The 20,354-nt window shown below is 37.7% G+C and overlaps 1 protein-coding gene across 1 annotated transcript in view; it reads left to right on the top strand.

Annotated features, from left to right (window-relative positions):
• The window catches only part of LOC131144498 (GDSL esterase/lipase At5g45960), a 46,491-nt gene extending 34,286 nt beyond the window's left edge, over positions 1–12,205 (top strand). Inside the window, exons 4-5 of the mRNA XM_058093183.1 lie at positions 11,394–11,664; positions 11,762–12,205. Of these exons, the coding sequence (XP_057949166.1) occupies positions 11,394–11,664; positions 11,762–11,955 (465 nt within the window). The 3' untranslated portion in view covers positions 11,956–12,205. The remainder of the gene's footprint in view (positions 1–11,393; positions 11,665–11,761) is intronic.
• Positions 12,206–20,354: the final 8,149 nt, after the last annotated feature.

Raw genomic sequence — 20,354 nt, 5'->3', positions numbered from 1 at the left:
TGCAGTTTAATTTAATCTTAGGAATATTTTCAAAAATCTAATATAATCAAATACTACATTTTAATAATTAAATACTACAATTTAATTGGTTAAAATTTTAAAACAACAGATTTAATTTGTACTCCTCACCTTATCCCAGGAGTGGTACCTAAGAAACCCAAATCACAAATCCATTCCGATTAAAATGGCGAGGGTGGAAGCTGGGACCCTGATATCGCATTTGATCATCAATTTAACTGAAGATCTGAAGAGAAATTGAGGAAAGAGAGGGAGTTATCTTATCCCTGGAGTGGTGGCTACGATAACCCTACAACAAATCCACTCCGGTTAAAATGTTGGTGGTCGAATTTGGAACCCAGGGATACTTCCCGTTCTTCAGTGAGCGCACAATCCACCGAGAAATCTTAGAGAGAGAGAGAGTTGGACGAAGGAGAGAGATGGGAGCGTGCAGAGAAAAAGTGCAAGTGAATTTGGTTCTAGGAGGCCAAATTCACAATCTTGAATCTTCATGAAGTTTAAACTTCCTTACATATATTATACTATTATACTTTATTATATTATTATTATATACATATATATATATATATCCATCATATTATTTATTTAATTAATTAAATTTAATAATATTCAATTAATTAATTAACATTATTTATTTATTTATTTATTTATTTATTTATTATTATTATTATTATTATTATTATTTACACTTCCATGCTTATTATTTTTGGGGTTGTTACAATAAGGGTTCACATGGTGAAGGGCTCATGGTCAAGGGTAATCAGGATCGTGAGAGAGGCAAGTCCTGGAGTGGATAGAGTGGCAATAAAACTTAGTCCAAGAGGAGGAAGGACATTCCCTATTTTAAGTGTGGGAACCAGGGGCACATAAAATCGAAATATCTGGAGTGGGAGAAAGGAAAGGCAAAAGCTCAAAAGGTTCGTAAAATATAGCTAGTGTAGTGCAAGAAGGGGACTCAGGAAACAGTGATTGTGAGATGCTTTCTATTTCATCAGGTTCAAAATGCTTTACAGGTTCATGGATCCTAGAATCGGGCTGTTCTTTTCACATGATGCCCAACAAAGCCTAACTCACCACTTACAGATTGGTGAGTCTTGGTTCCGTTATGATGGGAAACATTGCGATCTGCAAAGTTGTCGGAATGGGGGATATTAGGGCCAGGATGTATGATGGTGTCGTAAGAACGTTGTGTGGAGTAAGGAATGTACCCAATCTACGAAAGAATGTGACATCAATGGGTGCTTTGGATTGTTACAGGTTTAGTTATAAGTCTGAAAGTGGGACAATGATGGTGTGTGATGGCATATTGACGGTGATGAAGGGACGAAGGATAGCAAGGAATCTCTATGTACTACAAGGTAACACAATTGTAGATGGACCTACAACTAAGAGTTCTGAGTTAGGTAAAACCATTTTGTGTAACATAACCACACATAAAAAGGTGGGTTTTCGTAACTACAGTATTGTGGATGTTTGGGGATCACTGAGGGCAGCATCATGGGTTGGACATGGGTACTTTGTGAGGTTATCATGAAAGGTCTGAGGGTATCTCATGCGACATAAGTTGGAGTTGTTTTCCAAGTGTAACTTGTGGCTGAGGTGGAGCACCAAACCGGGAGAGAGTTCCTCTGGTCAAATATTGGAGCTGAGCACGTTGGTGCTCAAGGAGTTTTGTGAGTAGGGCACAATGTATGCAGGGCTTGCAAGGGACTTCTCAGTGAAGTCAGCGAGTATGTCGTATTTCTTGATTAATCGATCGCCAAAGTTATCACTAGATGGGATAACTGCAGGAGAGGCTTGGATGGGATATGCGGTAGACTTCTCAGGTTTGAGAGAGTTTGGAGGTCCAGCCATACATGTTTCTAGTGAGGTGGGATCTAGGCTTGGTGTGATGTCTAGACAATGCATTTTTTTGGTATATAATAAAGATGAGTTCAAGTTGGCAAATAGGGTGGCGATTGGTGGATACATAGCTTTAGGTGCTAAAGCCATGAGACATCGTATTCAGGTAGATGAAGAGAAATGGAAGCCAAAAAGCTACAGTAATAGCAATGAGCATGTTGTGCAGGTGGAGTTGGAGACTCAAGGTAGAAGTTCAGGGAGTTCTAACTCAAGATACTTGCGGTATCACATAATAAACTGGAGTAGAAAGGAGATTGTGATGCAAGTGGAGTTTTAGACCTAGGGCAGATATGAAATTGGTTATAATGTTGGGAATTCAAGATCTGGAGACCAGCAAGATCACAATGGGCTCAAAGGCACTATCAAGCCACCACCCAGTTATGATATGATGTCTTATACAACCATTACTACCAAGAAGGATCCTACTACCTTTAAGGAGGCAGTGTATGACCTGAAGAAGGGTATGTGGATAGGTGCCATGGTGGAGGAGATGTAGTTACAGTATAAGAATCAAATGTGGGGTTCAGTGGAACTCCCAAAGGTGGGAGAGAAAGACAAGGTGCAAGTGGGCAAATATTCTGTTATTTTATATGAGTGACATGTCAATTCCTGGGAAGGTTTCAACTGAGGTGAATTAGTCGGGGACTCTATTGAGGAAGGAAGTTGATATGAAGGTGTTGGGTGCTACCAAGAGTATTTTTGGGCTGGAGATTTTCAAAAGTAAAGTTACAGGAAGATTAGGATTATCTCAAGGTGACTTTGTAGTCATAGCTGCGGGAAGATTGGTATTATCTTAGGGCAGCTGTATGGACAAAACTACTTGGAGTTTGTAGTTATCTCAGGGTAGTTTTATGGTTCAGGTGTTGGAGAGGTTTAACATGGTCAATGTTAAATCGGTCACTAGTAGACTATTGGCGAATCTAAGTAAACAGTTTATTGCTTAGTACTCAAGGACAGATAGTGAGGATCAAGACATCTCAAAGGTTTCATATGCCAGTGCAGTTGGGTACTTCGGAGGCAACAAAGTGATATGTTAGTTGTGAGGTTCGTGGATGGAGGCTATGCAGGACACTTGTGTGACTAGAGGCCTACAACATGGTATGTTGTGGGAAGGCCTAGTTGTTGGAAGTCCAGAGTACGATCTTAGGTTGCACTGGTTACAATTAGATCAGAGTTCTTGGCAGTGACTAAGGCTGCCAAGCTAGCTTTGTGGTTTAAAGGATTGTTCAAGGAGCTGGGTGTTAAGTTAGGTGGAGTTCCTATTACTATGGTTAAGTTCAAGCATGGCTTGGACTTGGTTTACGTCTCCAAGTGTTAAACGGGAGGCGAGTCCCAATCTATAGTCTCGGGTGGAGCAGCGGGTATGCTTTTAGTTGCTTTTTCTCCTAAATGGTGAATATTCGCCAAAGGTGGACATAGGAGTGCTTTAGATGGTAAATACGCCTCATGTGTGCATAGAGTTTGTGTAAATACATTGTATTGTAACCCTAATGTAAACTTAAACTATCTAAATAGTGAAAAATCCATCGTTGCTCCCATGGACGTAGGCACATTGCCAAACCACGTAAATCTTGTGTCTTTCGTCTACTATTTTTTATTTAATTTGTGTGTGATTGTGGTATTTTTCTTGCTTGATCCTTATATTCATCATTGATTGTGTTTGCATCAATTGTTCCGGTTTGATTAGAGTTGTGCGTGCTTCCGCTGCGTCTTCAACTCCAGCAATTGGTATCTTTGTGTACCGATTGTCACCAACATTTTTAAATAGAAAATCTTAAAACATATACATGTTTTCATTTTTCTTATTGTTACTTTCCTATTTTATGCAATTTTAGAAAAAAAATGTGCTCAAATTTGCTTTTGCATAACATTATTTTAGCACTCTGTGTGTGTGTGTGTGTGTGTGTGAATCCTCCGATGATAGAGAGTCAAAGATGGGGCATTTTCGGCCTCACCTATTAATACTATAAGAGTACATTTTTTTCTAGTTCAATTGCTTTGATAAACCATCTCGGTGATTGTATTAGACAATTGGTTGTGCTTTTGCACAATTTGCACAATTTCAATCTAGCTTGTTCACATTATTTGAATTATTTTCTTTGTGTTTGCATAATTATTTATATTATATTTCCTTAAACAAGTAATTTTTAATTAGTTTGATGACAACACTCGAAATGACGTCCTTTCAAGACTCCTAAGGAGAGAGCAATCTCCGCTATGGTAAGTATTTTCAATATTTAAAGGCCAATAGTTACATAAACATAATGGTCAGTAGTTTTGATTAGTTAAGCTTAAAATAGGTAAATATTAGTCATTCATTAGGGCATGTGTGTAGGAGACGTTGATACCTTCCTTTAGCTGGAATAATCGTACTCTTGAACTTTACTCTAATTAGGTAGACCAAGACAATCGATTCTTGGACATGAGTTTTTTTTAGACATCAAAAACTAGTATAAATTAAGTGAACTAGCCAAACCCGGAGAAAATAAAATGCTAGTGGTGACACCATATAATCCATTATACCCAACTTTATACAATAGTACACCTTTTTTGTGTCATTTGCTTAGTTACTCGTCAGGTCAATTCACTCCCCTTCTAGGACACATTGAGAGGGCTCACACCAAATTTGGGCTTTAAAAAAAATTTAGAACACAATTTCAAACCAAAATTTATCTAACTAATATAACAAGGAGTAACAAACAATGTAGACATGTAGTGTTCATTGTTAAAATCCTGAGTATCTTTGTGTATAATGGGTAAATTAGGAAAGTGGGTAAATATAGGAGATTATATATTATTCTATAGGGGGATTATTTCCTTATTAGAATAGGCAATTGTATTATAAGATTGGGATGTACATAATTTACAGAAAGTTGAATAGAATTGAATTTAGCTCACATGGTATCAGAGCTAGGGTTTCTCAACCTTAGCTAACTATGGCCAGCATCACCACCAGTGGCATCGTCAACAGCAGAGGGTCGACCCCTGCTGAAAATATCAACGGCAACTCAGAGACCACATCCATTGGGGGTTCGAATGGGCTCGACAACACAACCTTTCCACTCGCAGTGGAAAAATTAAATGGAAAAAATTTCCATGAGTGGGCTCCATCCATAAAATTGGTAATTGAAGGAAAGGGGAGGCTAGGTTATCTTACCGGCGAACGGAGGAGACTAGACTCCACCGAAGTTATACCCTTGCAAAAATGGGTGTTCGAGAACTGCATGGTTTCTGCTTGGCCTGTGAACTCGATGCAGCCTTCAATCGGGAAAATCTAGTTGTTCTTACCAATGGTGGAGGACGTCTGGGACGCCATTCCTGAGACATATTTCAACGTCAAAAGTTACTCACAGATTTTTGAGCTCAAGACCCGGTTGTGGAAAATGAGGCAAGGCGAGTGAGGCGTTATTGAGTATTTCGTGGTGATGACTCATCTCTAGCAAGAGCTCGACCTGAGCATCAAAGAAGAATGGGAATGCTCCGGCAACAGCACACGATACAAAAAACAACTCGAAAACGAACAGGTCTTTGAGTTCTTAGTCGGCCTCAATCGAGATCTGGATGATGTACGGGGATGAATTCTTGGCTGATGACCACTGCCATCAACCCGAGAGGTGTTCACTGAAGTAAGGAGGGAGGAGAGCCGAAGACGCGTGATGCAGAAGCCACAGCCGGATCGTGTTGGGCCTGAAATACCAGCCATAAATCCTAGTGGGTCGGATGTCTCAGCTCTAATATCAAAAGGCTCGGGAGGGTACGGAGAAAAACTACAAAAAGGCAAATTATGGTGTGAGCACTGTCGAAAGTCAGGTCATTCAAAAGAAACCTGCTGGGGGATTCATGGAAAGCCTATAGATTGGAAACCGAGACAATATCAAAAAAATCGTGGGTATCAGGCTACCACTGACAGTTCAATTGGAAAATTACAAGGCGTAAAAACCAATAATATCAATCCAAGTAGTGCATTCAGCCCTGAGCAGTTAGATCAGCTATATAAAATGATTACCTCCATTCAAACATCGGGTCAGTCTTACAATGGTTCTCTAGCTCACTGAGGTAATTATTTATGAGCCTTAAATGCTATATCCTGTCACAACTCACCATGGATAATTGACTCGGGTGCATTTGATCATATGATTGGTTCTTATCAATTGTTTTCATCCTATTCATCATATGTTGGAAACCTGAGAGTCAAAATTGCAGATGGTTCACTCTCACCAATCGCCGGTAAAGGAAGTATTCACATATTTGATTCCGTAACCTTAAAATCTATCCTACATGTTCCCAAGTTATCTTGCAACTTGTTATCCATTAGCCAGTTAACAAAAGACTCCAATTGCTCTGCTAAATTTGTTTCCTCTAATTGTGCTTTTTAGGACCTATCATCGAGGAAGACGATTGGTACTGCTAAAGCGTATGAGGGACTCTACTACTTTGAGGAGGCAACCTTGAGTGAACAATGTTATACTGTAATTTGTGATTCTGCATATATTTCTAGAGATAGTGAACTTTTGTTATGGCATTCTAGGATGGGTTACCCAAATTTTCAATATTTAAAACGTTTGTTTCCGTCTATCTGTTCAAATAAAATATCTTCTGAGTTTCAATGTGAAGTGTGTGAGCTTGCAAAACATCGTCGTGCTTCTTTCCCAACATTCATATACAAACCAACTCGTCCATTTACTCTGATTCATAGTGATTTGTGGGGACCCTCAAGATCCCTCAATCGCACCCATACAAAAAGGTTTGTTACTTTTATTGATGACCATACTCTTCTTTGTTGGGTTTACTTGTTGAAAAATAAAACTGAAGTCCGTTCCATTTTTGTTAGTTTTCATTCAATGATTCAAACACAATTCCAGACTCACATTCAAATTTTACGTATTGATAATGGTACGGAATATTTTATGATGTTCTGGGAACTTATCTTCAAGAAAATGGGATTGTTCATCAGAGTTCTTGTGTGGATACCCCTAAACAAAATATGATTGCCGAACAGAAAAACAAACATATACTTGAAGTAGCTCGGGCATTGATGTTCACTACAAACATGAGAAACTATCTTTGGGGAGATGTCATCTTAACATCTACACATCTCATTAATCGAATGCTGAGTTGAGTACTTTTCTTTGCCACTCCTCTCCAGAAATTCAAAGAACATTTTCCTACCTCTCGACTCCCCTCCAGTATTCCGCTGAAAATCTTTGGCTGTATGGCTTTTGTTCATGTTCATGCTCACCATCGCGATAAATTGGATCCTCGTGCTGTTAAATGTGTCTTCATTGATTACTCCCCTACCTAGAAAGGCTACAAATGCTATGACCCTGTTTCAAAAACAATGTTTGTTAGCCTTGATGTCACATTCTTTGAAACCACTCCTTATTTCCCAAAGCCCTCTCTTCAAGGGGAGCAATAGAGTGAAGATTGGTTCTTTGACTTCTTTACCACTGACTCTGTGCCATCCATTGAGTCTCCTATTACTTCATTCCCTGACCCATCCATTAAGTCTCCCGTTGCATCACTTCCTAACCTGTCAAACACAAAAGAACACTTAACCTTAGGGGGAGATGCAGAAAAGCAATACAACACAAACATACTGGTTTACTCAAGAAAGCCAAACACAAAGAACAGAGAGAATCTCATACCTGAGGCACCAAGAGTGTTAGAACCGGTGATGGCTCCGAACAACCATGAGTCTCATGAGCTCTCTTCTGATATTTCTGTACCTAATGACATCAATTTACCTATTGCAGTCAAAAAACAAACCAGGTCGTGTACTCAATATCCTTGGTCTAAATATATGTCTTATAAAAGCTTGTCTACAGGATATCGTGTTTTTGCCTCTAAGCTTGATAGGATGAGAATTCCAAACAATATTCAAGAAGCTCTGGAAATACCTAAATGGAGGGAGACTGTCATGGAGGAAATGTGGGCTCTGGAGAAAAATGGGACTTGGGATGTAATGAATTTGCCAAGAGGGAAGAAGACAGTTGGTTGTAAATGGGTCTTCACAGTGAAATATAAATCTGATGGGACAGTTGAAAGATATAAAGCCCGACTCGTTGCAAAAGGATTCACACAGACTTATGGAATTGACTATATAGATACATTTGCACCGGTGGCAAACTTGAATACAGTTCGGGTTCTCTTATCATTGGCAGCCAACTTAGATTGGCCACTACAACAACTTGACATTAAGAATGCATTTTTAAATGGTGAGTTAGAAGAAGAAGTCTACACAACAATACCACTAGGCTTTAGCAAGAAAGGTGAAGAAAACAAAGTGTGTAAACTCAAGAAGTCCTTGTATGGACTCAAGCAATCTCCCAAGGCATGGTTTGACAGATTTGCAAAAGTAATAAAGAACCAAAAATATCGACAAGTGCAATATGATCACACTCTTTTCTTCCAACAGTCTAAAAGAGGTAAGAGAACAATTCTAATAGTGTATGTTGAAAATATAATTTTAACTGGGGATGATACAGTAGAGATGGAAAGATTGAAGAAAGTTATAGCTACTGAATTTGAAGTTGAAGACTTGGGACAAATGCGGTGCTTCTTGGGCATGGAAGTTGCTAGAACGAAAAAGGGCATTAGTGTCTCTCAGCGAAAGTATATCATTGATCTCCTGATTGAAACTGGCATGCTAGGATGCAAACCTAGTGAAACCCCAATTGAAGCAGTAAAGAGGGTCGAAGACTGTGGAATATCTGTTGAAAAGGAAAGGTATCAGAGATTGGTTGGTAAGCTAATCTACTTATCACATACCGGACCAGATATTGCATTTGCAGTTAGTTTGGTAAGTCAACATATGCATTCACCAAAAGAAGCTCATTTAGATGTTGTATACAAGATCCTTCAATATCTCAAGGGTTCCCTGGGCAAAGCACTCTTTTTCAAGAAATGTGAAAGCAAGGAAGTAGGGATCTTTACAGATGCAGATTGGGCAGGATCAGTGGAAGATAGAAGGTCCACCACCGGTTATTACACATTTGTCTGGGGAAATTTGGTAACTTGTAGAAGCAAAAAATAGAATGTAGTGGCTTGGCTCATAGTAGTGCCAAAGATGAGTTCAGAGTAGTTGCTCAAGGATTATGTGAAGGACTATGGTTATGAAAACTCTTGGATGAACTATAGGTCCTGGTGAAATTTCTTATCAAACTCTATTGTGACAACAAAGCAACCATCAGTATCTCTCTCAATCCAGTTCAATATGATAGGACTAAACATGTAGAAGTGAACCGACATTTTATCAAAGAGAAAGTTGAAGAAGGAACTATTTGTATGACATATGTTCCTACCAAGGAACAAACTGTAGATATCTTTATGAAAGGGATGGCACGACATAACTTTGATGATCTCATTAGCAAGTTGGAGATGATTAATATCTATGATGCAACTTGAGGGTGAGTGTTAAAATCCCGTGTATCTTTGTGTATAATGGGTAAATTAGGAAAGTGGGTAAATATAGGAGATTATATATTATTCTGTAGGGGGATTATTTCCTTATTAGAATAGGCAATTGTATTATAAGATTGGGATGTACATAATTTACAGAATGTTGAATAGAATTGAATTTAGCTCACACCTCAAATTTGTATTATCAACAAATAAGTCACTGTTCAAGGCTCAAAACTTCATAAAAAAAAATATTACCAAAAATTTTCATAATTAACATTACCTAAGGCTAAATCAAGAGGCCAAAAGATGTTGATATTGGGAATTTGGGTGAGTCTCTCCAAAGACCAGGTGGGTGTCACCACATGGGGGAGTTAGAATGGGCTTGAGGGTGTGCTTGTCAACTGTTGAGTGTAAGGTATTGAAGCTGAGTTAAGGAGGACTGACATGCCACTATTTGTTGTAGGTGATAGGCTTGTGATGGCTGCACTTAGGCAAATGCATAGAGATTACTTGACAATGGATAGCTTGGATACACTCAAAATTCATGGACATGAAGAAAAAGGAAAATCAGGATGAAGCAAGATGAAGTTTTTTATCACAATGAATCAACACCTCTCAATACCTTCAACGTACGCCTAGATTCTCTTTGAGCCATCCCACCACCACCTCTACCCTCATCATCATGGAATCTAGTTGACATTAAGCCTAACAAAAATAGCAATCTAGATACACCCAAGATCACTAGAACAATTGAAGATGAAGTATGGCATCATAATATCTTTGACATTTACAAAAGATGGGTTAAGCCCCAAGGGTCTTAGCCTAGCCCATGTACCAAATGCACTCACGGTGCAATTGATACTCATATTCAATCTTAGGGATTCAACATCGATCTTATCCTACAAGTAAGTTGCACACTAATTAAATCAACAAGTAAATGTTTTTGCCTAAAGAAAAGATATAAAAAGAAAAAGACATCATTCGGTCTTAGGGATTCAACATCGATCCTATCCTACTAGTAAGTTGCACACTATATAAAACCAAAAGTTCATGAACTAAACCTAATCTAGGCATAAGTAAATGTTTTTGTCTAGAGAAAAGATATAAAAAGAAAAAGACACAAGTATTAGAAAGACTATTAGATGGTCAACTGCATTTCAAAAGTTGTGAACTACACCTTTTTATAAGCACAACAAAGGGTGTTAAAGGTGGATTAAATTCATCATCTTACGTACTAAAAAAATTGAAAATTAAACCTTGTAAATAACTTAGTCAAAAAATGGTTATTGATGCAAATTAAAATCAGTAACAACGAAATTAGAAACCATTGATCATTTACAGTAATTGAAAACCAAAAAATAAACTAGCCAATGCTGTCAAAACTAAGAGATATATCTCAAAATATAAGTTTGAAAACACAACTAAGGCTAGAACTTTAAGACCATTAAACTGAAGAATTATTACTAGGAAAACTTAAACAATAACCTCATAATTTACACTCCAAAATCTATCTTTTCACTCAAAAAGTAAATAATACTATTTAGCATACAAACACTTCCATATTAACTCAATGATATAGACCTTACAGAAAATAGGTTGCATAGTAAAATAAGAGTCATGACCCATAAAGGAGAGAATTCCATTTGACAATAAGTGAAGTACTAGAGCCTATTTTTAATTTGAAACACACTTGCATCTCCAATAGAAAACTATCACAACATTCCTTTTACTTGTAACATGACATTTTCTAAGATTAGTTGAAGAGTTTTTTCACCTAATAAATTCCAACAAATCAAGGTAAATAATGTGACTTGAAAGTATCTTCATGATATAGTTTCCTAATATATTCCAACGTTTAAAACTTGTGACTTCTATGTTTGAGTTCTCAAGTTCAAAAATCTTATAACAAAGTGAGAAGGGATATAGAATGTGATATGGAATACATAACATTATTTGACTCATGCTTAGTGTTCTACTCCAATTGGGAAGAATTGGTTTTTGAAAGTTTTTGAAAGTAACAATTGGTTTCAATGGCATGATTAATCAAATGAAGTTCTTGTTGTTATTTTTAGGGTTTATGGGATGAAGGGGCTCGAAAAATCCTATTTGCTGGGCTTCCCCCAATGGGTTGCTTGCCATTGCTTGTTACTCTTAGGTCGAATAATGTCATTCTATCTCGCAACTGCCTCGACACTTACTCCACTGTTGCCAGAGATTACAATCAAATGCTTAAAACGTACCTAAGCCAAATGCAAAATAGGTTAGCAAATTATGGTGCTCGCATTGCTTACATCGACTTGTACAATCCTGTGATTGACATGATCCAAATGCCAAGAAAATTCGGTAAGAGTATAATCATCATTTTTTGACCTAGTAAATCAATGATAATCATCTAATGATATTTATTATGTTATTTTGAATAATTATGATTTTATTGTAGGGTTTGATGAGGTTAGCAAAGGCTGTTGTGGAACTGGTTTTCTTGAAGCATCATTGTTGTGCAACCCTAAATCATATGTTTGTCCTGATGCATCTACGTATGTGTTCTGGGATTCTATACACCCAACTGAAAAGGCATATTACATTATATTCTTGGGTCTTCAATCCACGCTTGATTCCTTCATCAAATATTAATTAATAAGCATTGGATGATTAAACATTGATTCAAGTGTTGTATATGATTAAACCCTATACAAAATTGTTGGGTTTCTAAAGAAAAGAAAACTCATGTTTGGACAAAATAATAAAATTGAAATCCCAAAAGATTGTTTATTCTAATGCAAACATATGATTGCATGTGAGTACTTATATGTACATGAGGATTTTACATCATTGTTTAAATGTACTGGATGATATATTTTTTAAAAAAAATATTGATTATTCACGTGTGTTTTTGCATTATGAAACTATGATAAAATTTTGTTTGCAGGGTACTTAGATTTATATTTCCTTTTTTCTTTGTTGATATATGTCGCAAGATCTCAGAGAAGGGTCAGGAATGGTAAAGAATAATTATAATATAGGTTTGATTGAGTCGTCATTAACCTATTATTTTCCTACATGCAGTTAGCTTACCTAATTACTACTCGTTGATTAGTTTCTAGACTAATCCTACGGTTAAGGAACTAGTAGTGTCAGTCTTCATTTACTATAGTTGGAATCAAGAGTTCAGTTATGTGAAGGAAAGGTATTTGTTAAAAATTGGCGTTCGATACCAATTGTTGATGCGAGTGCATAGCGAAAGACTTCGAAAACTCGAATCAAACTGGAACAAGTAATGCAAGCACTCAATGATAAACAAGATGAAAATGAACAATCAACCACATTGAATAAAGGAAATCAATAAATCAAACACGAGCAAATATTTATGTGGTTTGGCAATTTGCCCATGTCCACGGGAGCAAGCGGTTGTTTTTCACTATCCCATGTGAAGCTTATATTAAGCTTATTAAACAAAGGTTACAAATATAGATTATATACTAACCTTATGTGTACATAAGACTTAGACTACATCGAAAATACTTCTATAGTGATCCCCCAGAAGAAAATCCTCCAAAATCTCCCAATCTACTAATCTCCTATTCAAATTCCATGACTTGCACCAAACGAAACCGTCAAACGATTGCAACAAATTGTTAATGGCTTGATGCTACGAGCTATTCCTCCAAATAGAAACTATCGACAGTTTGATACCGAGAGCACATCGGCTCTCATACCATCAATGGTTTGATCTTGTAACTAGTCTCCTTGTTCTTTCCATCACTATGCTTTCCCCGATGCATACGTTCCACTCAAATAAGAGCCACATCTCCAACAATCTCCACCTTGGTGAATATTCACCACTTAAGAGAAATCCGATAGCATAATCTCGCTACTCTATTCGGGCCAATAGATTAGGAACGTCTCTTGTCTAGCACCTAGATACATAAACCCAGTTCAAGCAACGCTTGAACTTATCCGTGGTAATAGAAACTCCACCTAGCTGAACACCCAACTCCTTCAACGATCCTTTAAACCACACTGCAACCTTGATGGCCTTGGCCACTGCCAAGTACTCCGATCCAGTTATAACTAGTGCAACTTGAGACTGTACCCTGGACTTCTAAACAAATAGGCCCTCCCATGACATACCCTATTGCAGACCTCCTGTCATCCAAGTCCCATGCATAGTCTGCATCTACGAATCACACAACTAATAGTTCACTATCTTGCTTGCTAAAGCACCCCATTGCACTAACATAAGAAACCTTTGACATGTCCCAAACATCACTGTCCATCCTTGGGTACTGAGTGGTATACAATTTACATTGATTCTCTAACAGTGTATAGATGACCAGTTTAACATTAACTATGCTAAACGTCTCCAACACCTGCTCCACAAAACCACCCTAAGATAACCATAATCTCCCTATAGTTTTGTCCACACAGCCACCCTGAGATTACCCCAATCTCCCTGCAGTTTTACCTTTGCGAATATCCAACCCAATAATTTTCTTGGTAGCACCCAAAACCTTTATGTCAAATTCCTTTCTCAACAGAGTTACTGATTGATTAACCTTAGTAGAAATCTTCTTAACAATTGACATGTCATTCCATAAAACAACATAACAATTACCTCCATGCATCCTCTCAACCTCTTTCCCTCTCGAAGCTCCACCAACTCCCACACCTAATTCTTATGTAGTAACCCCATCTCCTCCACCAAGAATTCATCCATCTATTTTTTACTTTGACGTGCACCACATCTTGAAAAATAGTAGGAACTTGCTAGTAGTGATGAATACATAAGACATCCGGTCATCAAATTTATACTTGGGAGGTGGCATGATATTGCACTTAGGCCCATTATGATCTCACTGGTCTCCCAAGCTAGAACTCCCTACAATATGAATGATATCATATTTGCCCTGAGTTTATAACTCCACTTGCATCACAATCTCTTTTCTGCTCTAGCTTATACTATGATACTGCTGGTCTCCTAAGCTAGAGCTCCTTGTACTTCTGTCTTGAGTCTCCAACTCCACCTGAACAACATGCTCTTTGGTGCTGCAGCTTTCTGGTACCCATTTCTCTTCATCTACCTAAGCACGCTACACCATGGCTTTAATCTCAAAATCATGTCTCCACCAATCGCCACCTTGTTCATTATTGGATCACCCAACTTGAACCCATCTTTCTTATGCCCCAGAAATATGTAGCGTCCAGAAATTACACAAAAATTAGATCCCACCTCACAAAAAATATGCATGGTTGGACCTCCAAACTCTCTCAAACCCGAGAAGTCTACTGCATAACATTTCCAAACCTTTTTTGCAACTCTCCCATCTAGTGATACCTTTGGTGATTGATTAATCAAGAAGCATGCCATACTCGCTAACTTTACTAAGAAGTTCCTTGCAAGAAATGCATACAAAATGTCATGCTCACAAAACTCCTTGAACACTAGCGTACTCAGCTCCAATATCTGATCTAAGGAACTCTCTCTTGATTTGGTATTCCACCTCAGCCACAAGTTAATCCTAACAAACATCTCCAACTTGTGCTGCATGAGGTACCCCTGGACCTTTCATGATAAACTCACAAAGTACCCATGTCCAACCCTAATGCTACCCTCACCGATCCCAAAACATCCAAAATAATGCAATTAAGAATACCCTCTTTTTTGTATGTGGTTTTTTTATACAAAATGGTATTTTTTGACTCAGAACTTTCAACTGAAATTCCACCTACAACTGTGTTACCCAATAGTGCATAGAGATTCTTTGTTAACCTTTGTCCCTTCATCACAATCAGTACACCTATATACACCTTCATTGTCTTACTTTCATACTTGTAACTATACCCGTTTCAATCCAAAGTGCCTAATGAAATCACATTCTTCTGTAGTTCAGGTATATGTCTTACACCACATAACGTCCTTACCACACAATCATACATCTTGATTCTATTATCCCCTATTCCGAAAACTTTGCAAACTGCATTGTTTCCCATCAAAGTGGAACCAGAACTCACCAATCTGTAAGTGGTGAACCAAGCTTTATTGGACATCATGTGAAAAGAACATCCCAAGTCTAGGATCCAAGAATCCATGAGGCATTTTGAACCCGATGAAATAGATAGCATATCATAATCACTATTCCCTGAGTCTCCTTATTTCACTACATTTGAAGATTTTGATGAACCCTTTTGAGTTTCTATATTCCCTTTCCTCCACTCCAAACACTCCGATTTTATGTGCCCTATTTTACCACATTTAAAATAGTGAATGTCCTTCCTCCTCTTGGACTACAACTGAATTTTATTACCATTCGATCCGCTCTAGAACTTGCCTCTCCCACGATCCTGATTACCCTTTTCCATGAGCCCTTCACCTTGTGAACTCTCATCGCTGACCTTCTTCCTCTAGTGGAACCCCAGCAATGCACTCGTGATATCCTCCAACTCCAAGACTTCTTTCTCCCATGTCAGAAACGTAACCAAATTCTCATACGTAGGATATGTAGGTAAGGAATTTAGCAGCATCAACACTTTGTCTTCTTCCTCGAACTTCACATCAACTTGCTTTAGATCACTAATGATCTAATTGAATACGTTGATGTGCTGAGTTAGGTTTGAACCCTCAACTATCTTAAGCAAATATTTTTCTTGAGATACAACTTGTTCTTCAATCAATTGGACATGTTTTGGCTCTTCAATTTTAGCCAAACCGCTGCCGATGATTCCTCATCCATGACATAATACATCACATCACCGGTCAAACAATGCCTGATAGTGGAAACAACTTTCGCATCAAACCCATGTCACCCATGTCTTCCAGCCTTTTTCCGTGTAGTGCCATCGCCATACCTTGCTGCACCAAAAAGTTCATAGCCCTCCTTTACTAAAGTTCGAAATTTTCCATTCCATTGAACTTCATCGAAGAGATCCCAGTCATTACAACCAATATCTCTGATACCAATTGTTGATGTGAGTGTACACTGAAAGATCTCGCAAACTCGAATCAAATTGGAACAATTAATGCAAGCACTCAATGATGAAAAATACAGAAATTAACAATCAATCACAATGAATAAAAGAGAGCAATAAATCAAACACAACACAAGAACTTATGCAGTTTGGCCATTTTCCTACATTTACGGAACCAAGTAGCTATTGGTAGGCTCACCAAGGCTTGGGTCCTTAACTACCAAAGACAATATTTATAACCTAACTAATCCCAAGTTCAGTGCATCAAGGAGTGAGTCATCTGTCGATCTCAGGGACTCTAGTGTAGTGGTGCACTAATTTTAGTGTAGTTAACTATGCTTTGAACAAGAATTAAAAGATGGAATTTTGATTTGTGGACTAATCTAAAAAGGCAATTAAAATGAATGAAAGTATTTTATGGAAAGGCAATTCCTCGGTTATGAATCCACCCTAGTCTTTACTAAGCTATAACTAGGTCCGGTTAATTATTCCATAATAGGGTGTCAAATATAAGTCATTCACTCAAGTGGCATAGGGTAGCAAGGTTCCTACCAATTGCCCAGGGCATGATCGGGAGAACGAAGTTTACCCTATCCAAAAAAAACATGAATTCTTTTTTTAGCGTAATCCACTTGAGTGGCATAGGTAAGGTTGCACCAATCATCTAGAGCACGATCGAGAGACGAAGTATACCCTATCTAGTGAACATGGATTATGATTTAGCACCAACCCTATTATACATAATTGCCTGAATCCTAGCTATGCAATTCTTAGCCTAGGGCTTCATCACAACAAGAGAATCAAACTGAATTAGCTACTCTTGGAGCATGAAAATAAAACAAGGTATTGAAAGATGGAATTGAAAACATGACTTTTATTGAAATTGCACTTGAATGTAAACAAAGCAGTAAATCTATTCTAATGGCCTCCAATGGCACTTCAGGCTTGTCACGAACCAAAAAGGAACCAAAGAAGAACCAAACTACACCATCACTACTCTATTAGTAACCCAACAACACTCTCAACTTTGTCACACAAAAGAAAAACTATAGGCAACCACTATTGTAAATTACAACTTGAGAATTGAAGAAAGTAATTAAACTAATCTAAATGGCTCCAATCGGCACTCAAGTTTTGTCACTAAACAATAAGGAGCCAAAAAGGAACCCTAATAACCTATTCAAAGTTGAATTTTATATCCAAGAGGGTTTAGAAGCAATTGAATTCAAATAAGGAAAGTTTCGCCAAAAATCTCACACAATAGTTTCTAAACTCGATCCTAGTCAATCTAGTCGCACCCTGGACTTCTCTTGGTTGTGCCCTTGTCGAGCCAATCTGGAAAATCTTCAATTAATTCTTTTTCAGCTCAAGTCTTCTTCAACTTGGTTGCGCCTTAAAGGTCTTTTGGTTGCACCTTAGTCGAAGTGTTCTGGAAAATCTTCACTTAACTTTTTGTGTAGGCATTGGCTTCCTCGACCTAGTTGCACCCTAGACTTCTCCTGGTTGCGCGTTGGTCAAGGTATTCCATGATTCTTCATTTATTCAGCACTTTAGAGTCATCATTCTATGACCTGGTCACCCCTTGTGATTGCTGGTCGCACCACATGGTCGAGCAGGTACATGTTGCTTTGGAATGGACAAGGCCTAGGAGACTTGGCCGAGCACTTGGTTGAGCCTTGTACTCCCAATTGGTTCCTTGGATTCTTGCATTGCTTAACTCATCATTTTAAGCTCCAATTTCTTGAAACATGAAGCAAACCACGTGTAACTCTGAACTAGTATAAAAAGGGATAATTACAATGAAAAGGAGAATAAAGCATAGGTAAATGGAGGCTTAAAATAGTATATTTTGGGAACACATCACAACCCCCAACTTACACTTTGCTAGTCCCCGAGCAAAGATAGCTAAGAAAAACCTATAAAAGATAAACAAATTCCTAACTACGTCCTCTTTTGTGGGAAACATGATTGTATTTACCGTATGCAATAAGGCTTTAAACCTCTAGGTGGCCCTAATGGACGAGTTATAGTCTCGTGAGGGTTTGCAATACCCACAAACACCTATCCTAGTGAATTTCAATTAAATCTCAAATAAATCACACAACTATAATACTTCGCATAAAGATATATAACATCAATACAATCATGCTCCTCTACAAATAGCTCCATTATAAAGACAACTTCGAAGAAAATCACTCACACATGTCTCAATAGGGTATTGCCATCAAGAAAACCATAACCCTTATAGAATCAATAAGTAATTCAAATTCAAAGTTAATATCACCATATAAATATGAGTATAAATAAGCATAGTCACAAGGCATGTGTAAAGTGAATGATTCATTTCACTTGAATAGTCCTAGCACACCTATAGAACGGTTGTCCTAACTCAGCCTCGCCGGCATACTCTCAAAAACACTCAGAGAAAAGGGTTCATTCTCATATATGAGGAAAACCATCATGAACAAACACCTCACATACAACAAAGAACCGACGGAGAAAATGAAGTGAACTAGTCTCAAAAGAATGGTATCCAGCCTAAAAATGAGGTGTTGGGTCCTTCACCCTATAGCCTTCTCACCTACTTGCCACATCCTACCAAGACCACCCAAGATTGATAATTCATAAACCAATACGTGACTTCATACATATGCATCAGAATACCCGAAGAAGCTTCATACGTGCACGATTATGCTGTGTTGTGACCCTAGCTTGGACATTCTCTTTCTTTTTCATTTTATATTTGGAGCAGTCATCTATGTATTTTTCTTATTTTCTTTCATTTTTGCTCATTTTTTTCTTTCATGGCTAGCTAGGACAATCATTACAACTTATATTGTCTTCATGCCACCGATAGGGAACTAAGCTCAAAAAGAAATTTCATGAATTATGCTATTCTCTAGGGGTGGCTGAATACTCACGTATTAAGTAGGCTATAAAACCTAGGTTTATATCTCCCCACTAGACATCACTTTTAGGCTAGAAAATCAAATAAGGAGACTAGCCTAAGAAGAAAAATTAAGTTTCGTGAAATCAAAGTTCATGTAAATGACACAAAAAAAAAAAAAAATGAGAGTAAAGGCTCAACAAAATCCTCACAAGGTGTCATAGTTGCCAGAGTTATTCTCTCAGTGCTCACAAGGATAGCTAAGTGAAACAAATCATGTGAAAGTGTGTCTAAGCCTTGTAATACACCATGTAAATACCAAAACTTATGTAACAACATTAAAACTGATGAACTAACAATTAATCCTCATTAGGTTGACAATAGGAGAAACTAGCTACACCTCATGAAACAATGCATAAACAACTTACTTCAATGTTAGTGATCATAATAAAATCATTTAAAGGATACAACATGAAGTTGTAACACAAATTCTATAAAAAAGTATGTAAAAGTCATAGGTTATGTTAACATGGCCTACATATATAATGTTTCACTGAAATTTGAAAAATATGTCACATTTGAGCTTTAGCTACAACATGTAGTGCCTTCCTAACCCCCTATAACCCCCAACTTAAAACTTCAGTGTCCCTGATGAAGTAAAGATAGAAAACACCGGAAAGCAAAGGAAGGAAGCACTACACGATGACAAAAGGAACACATGTGTATCTGCACAAGAATGCACCCGGCATAAAACCATAATAATGCAATGAAAGCAACAGTACACAATGCACAAATGACAATAAGAACATCACCATATATATACAGATAGGTAACTGGTTGTACATAATAAAAATAGATACAATATGAGCAACAATACCACCAAGTACAAGTCATGGTGTGTCAAAGTAAATAGAAATATAAATAAAAGAAGAAAAACAACAATGTGCTCAAGCACAGTACAAATACAAGGAAATTAACGGAACATCAGTCTCCAAGGAGCAATTAGTACTTCTCCTCAGTAGATCCACTAGCATCACCATCTGAGTTGTCGACCCTAAATCTCTAGAATCTTTAGATGGTGTGCTCACATCAAACCCATTAGCAGCATCAGAAGGTGCGCTCATAGCAGTGGCATCATCCTTAGAGTTGCTCTCAAATATAGCTAGAGACTCGGGAGATG

The sequence above is a fragment of the Malania oleifera genome, chromosome 12, assembly GCF_029873635.1.
Source record: "Malania oleifera isolate guangnan ecotype guangnan chromosome 12, ASM2987363v1, whole genome shotgun sequence".
In the NCBI taxonomy this organism is placed as follows: Eukaryota; Viridiplantae; Streptophyta; class Magnoliopsida; order Santalales; family Ximeniaceae; genus Malania; species Malania oleifera.
Note: the sequence above shows the minus strand (reverse complement) of the source record. Positions and strands in the feature narration are given on the sequence as shown.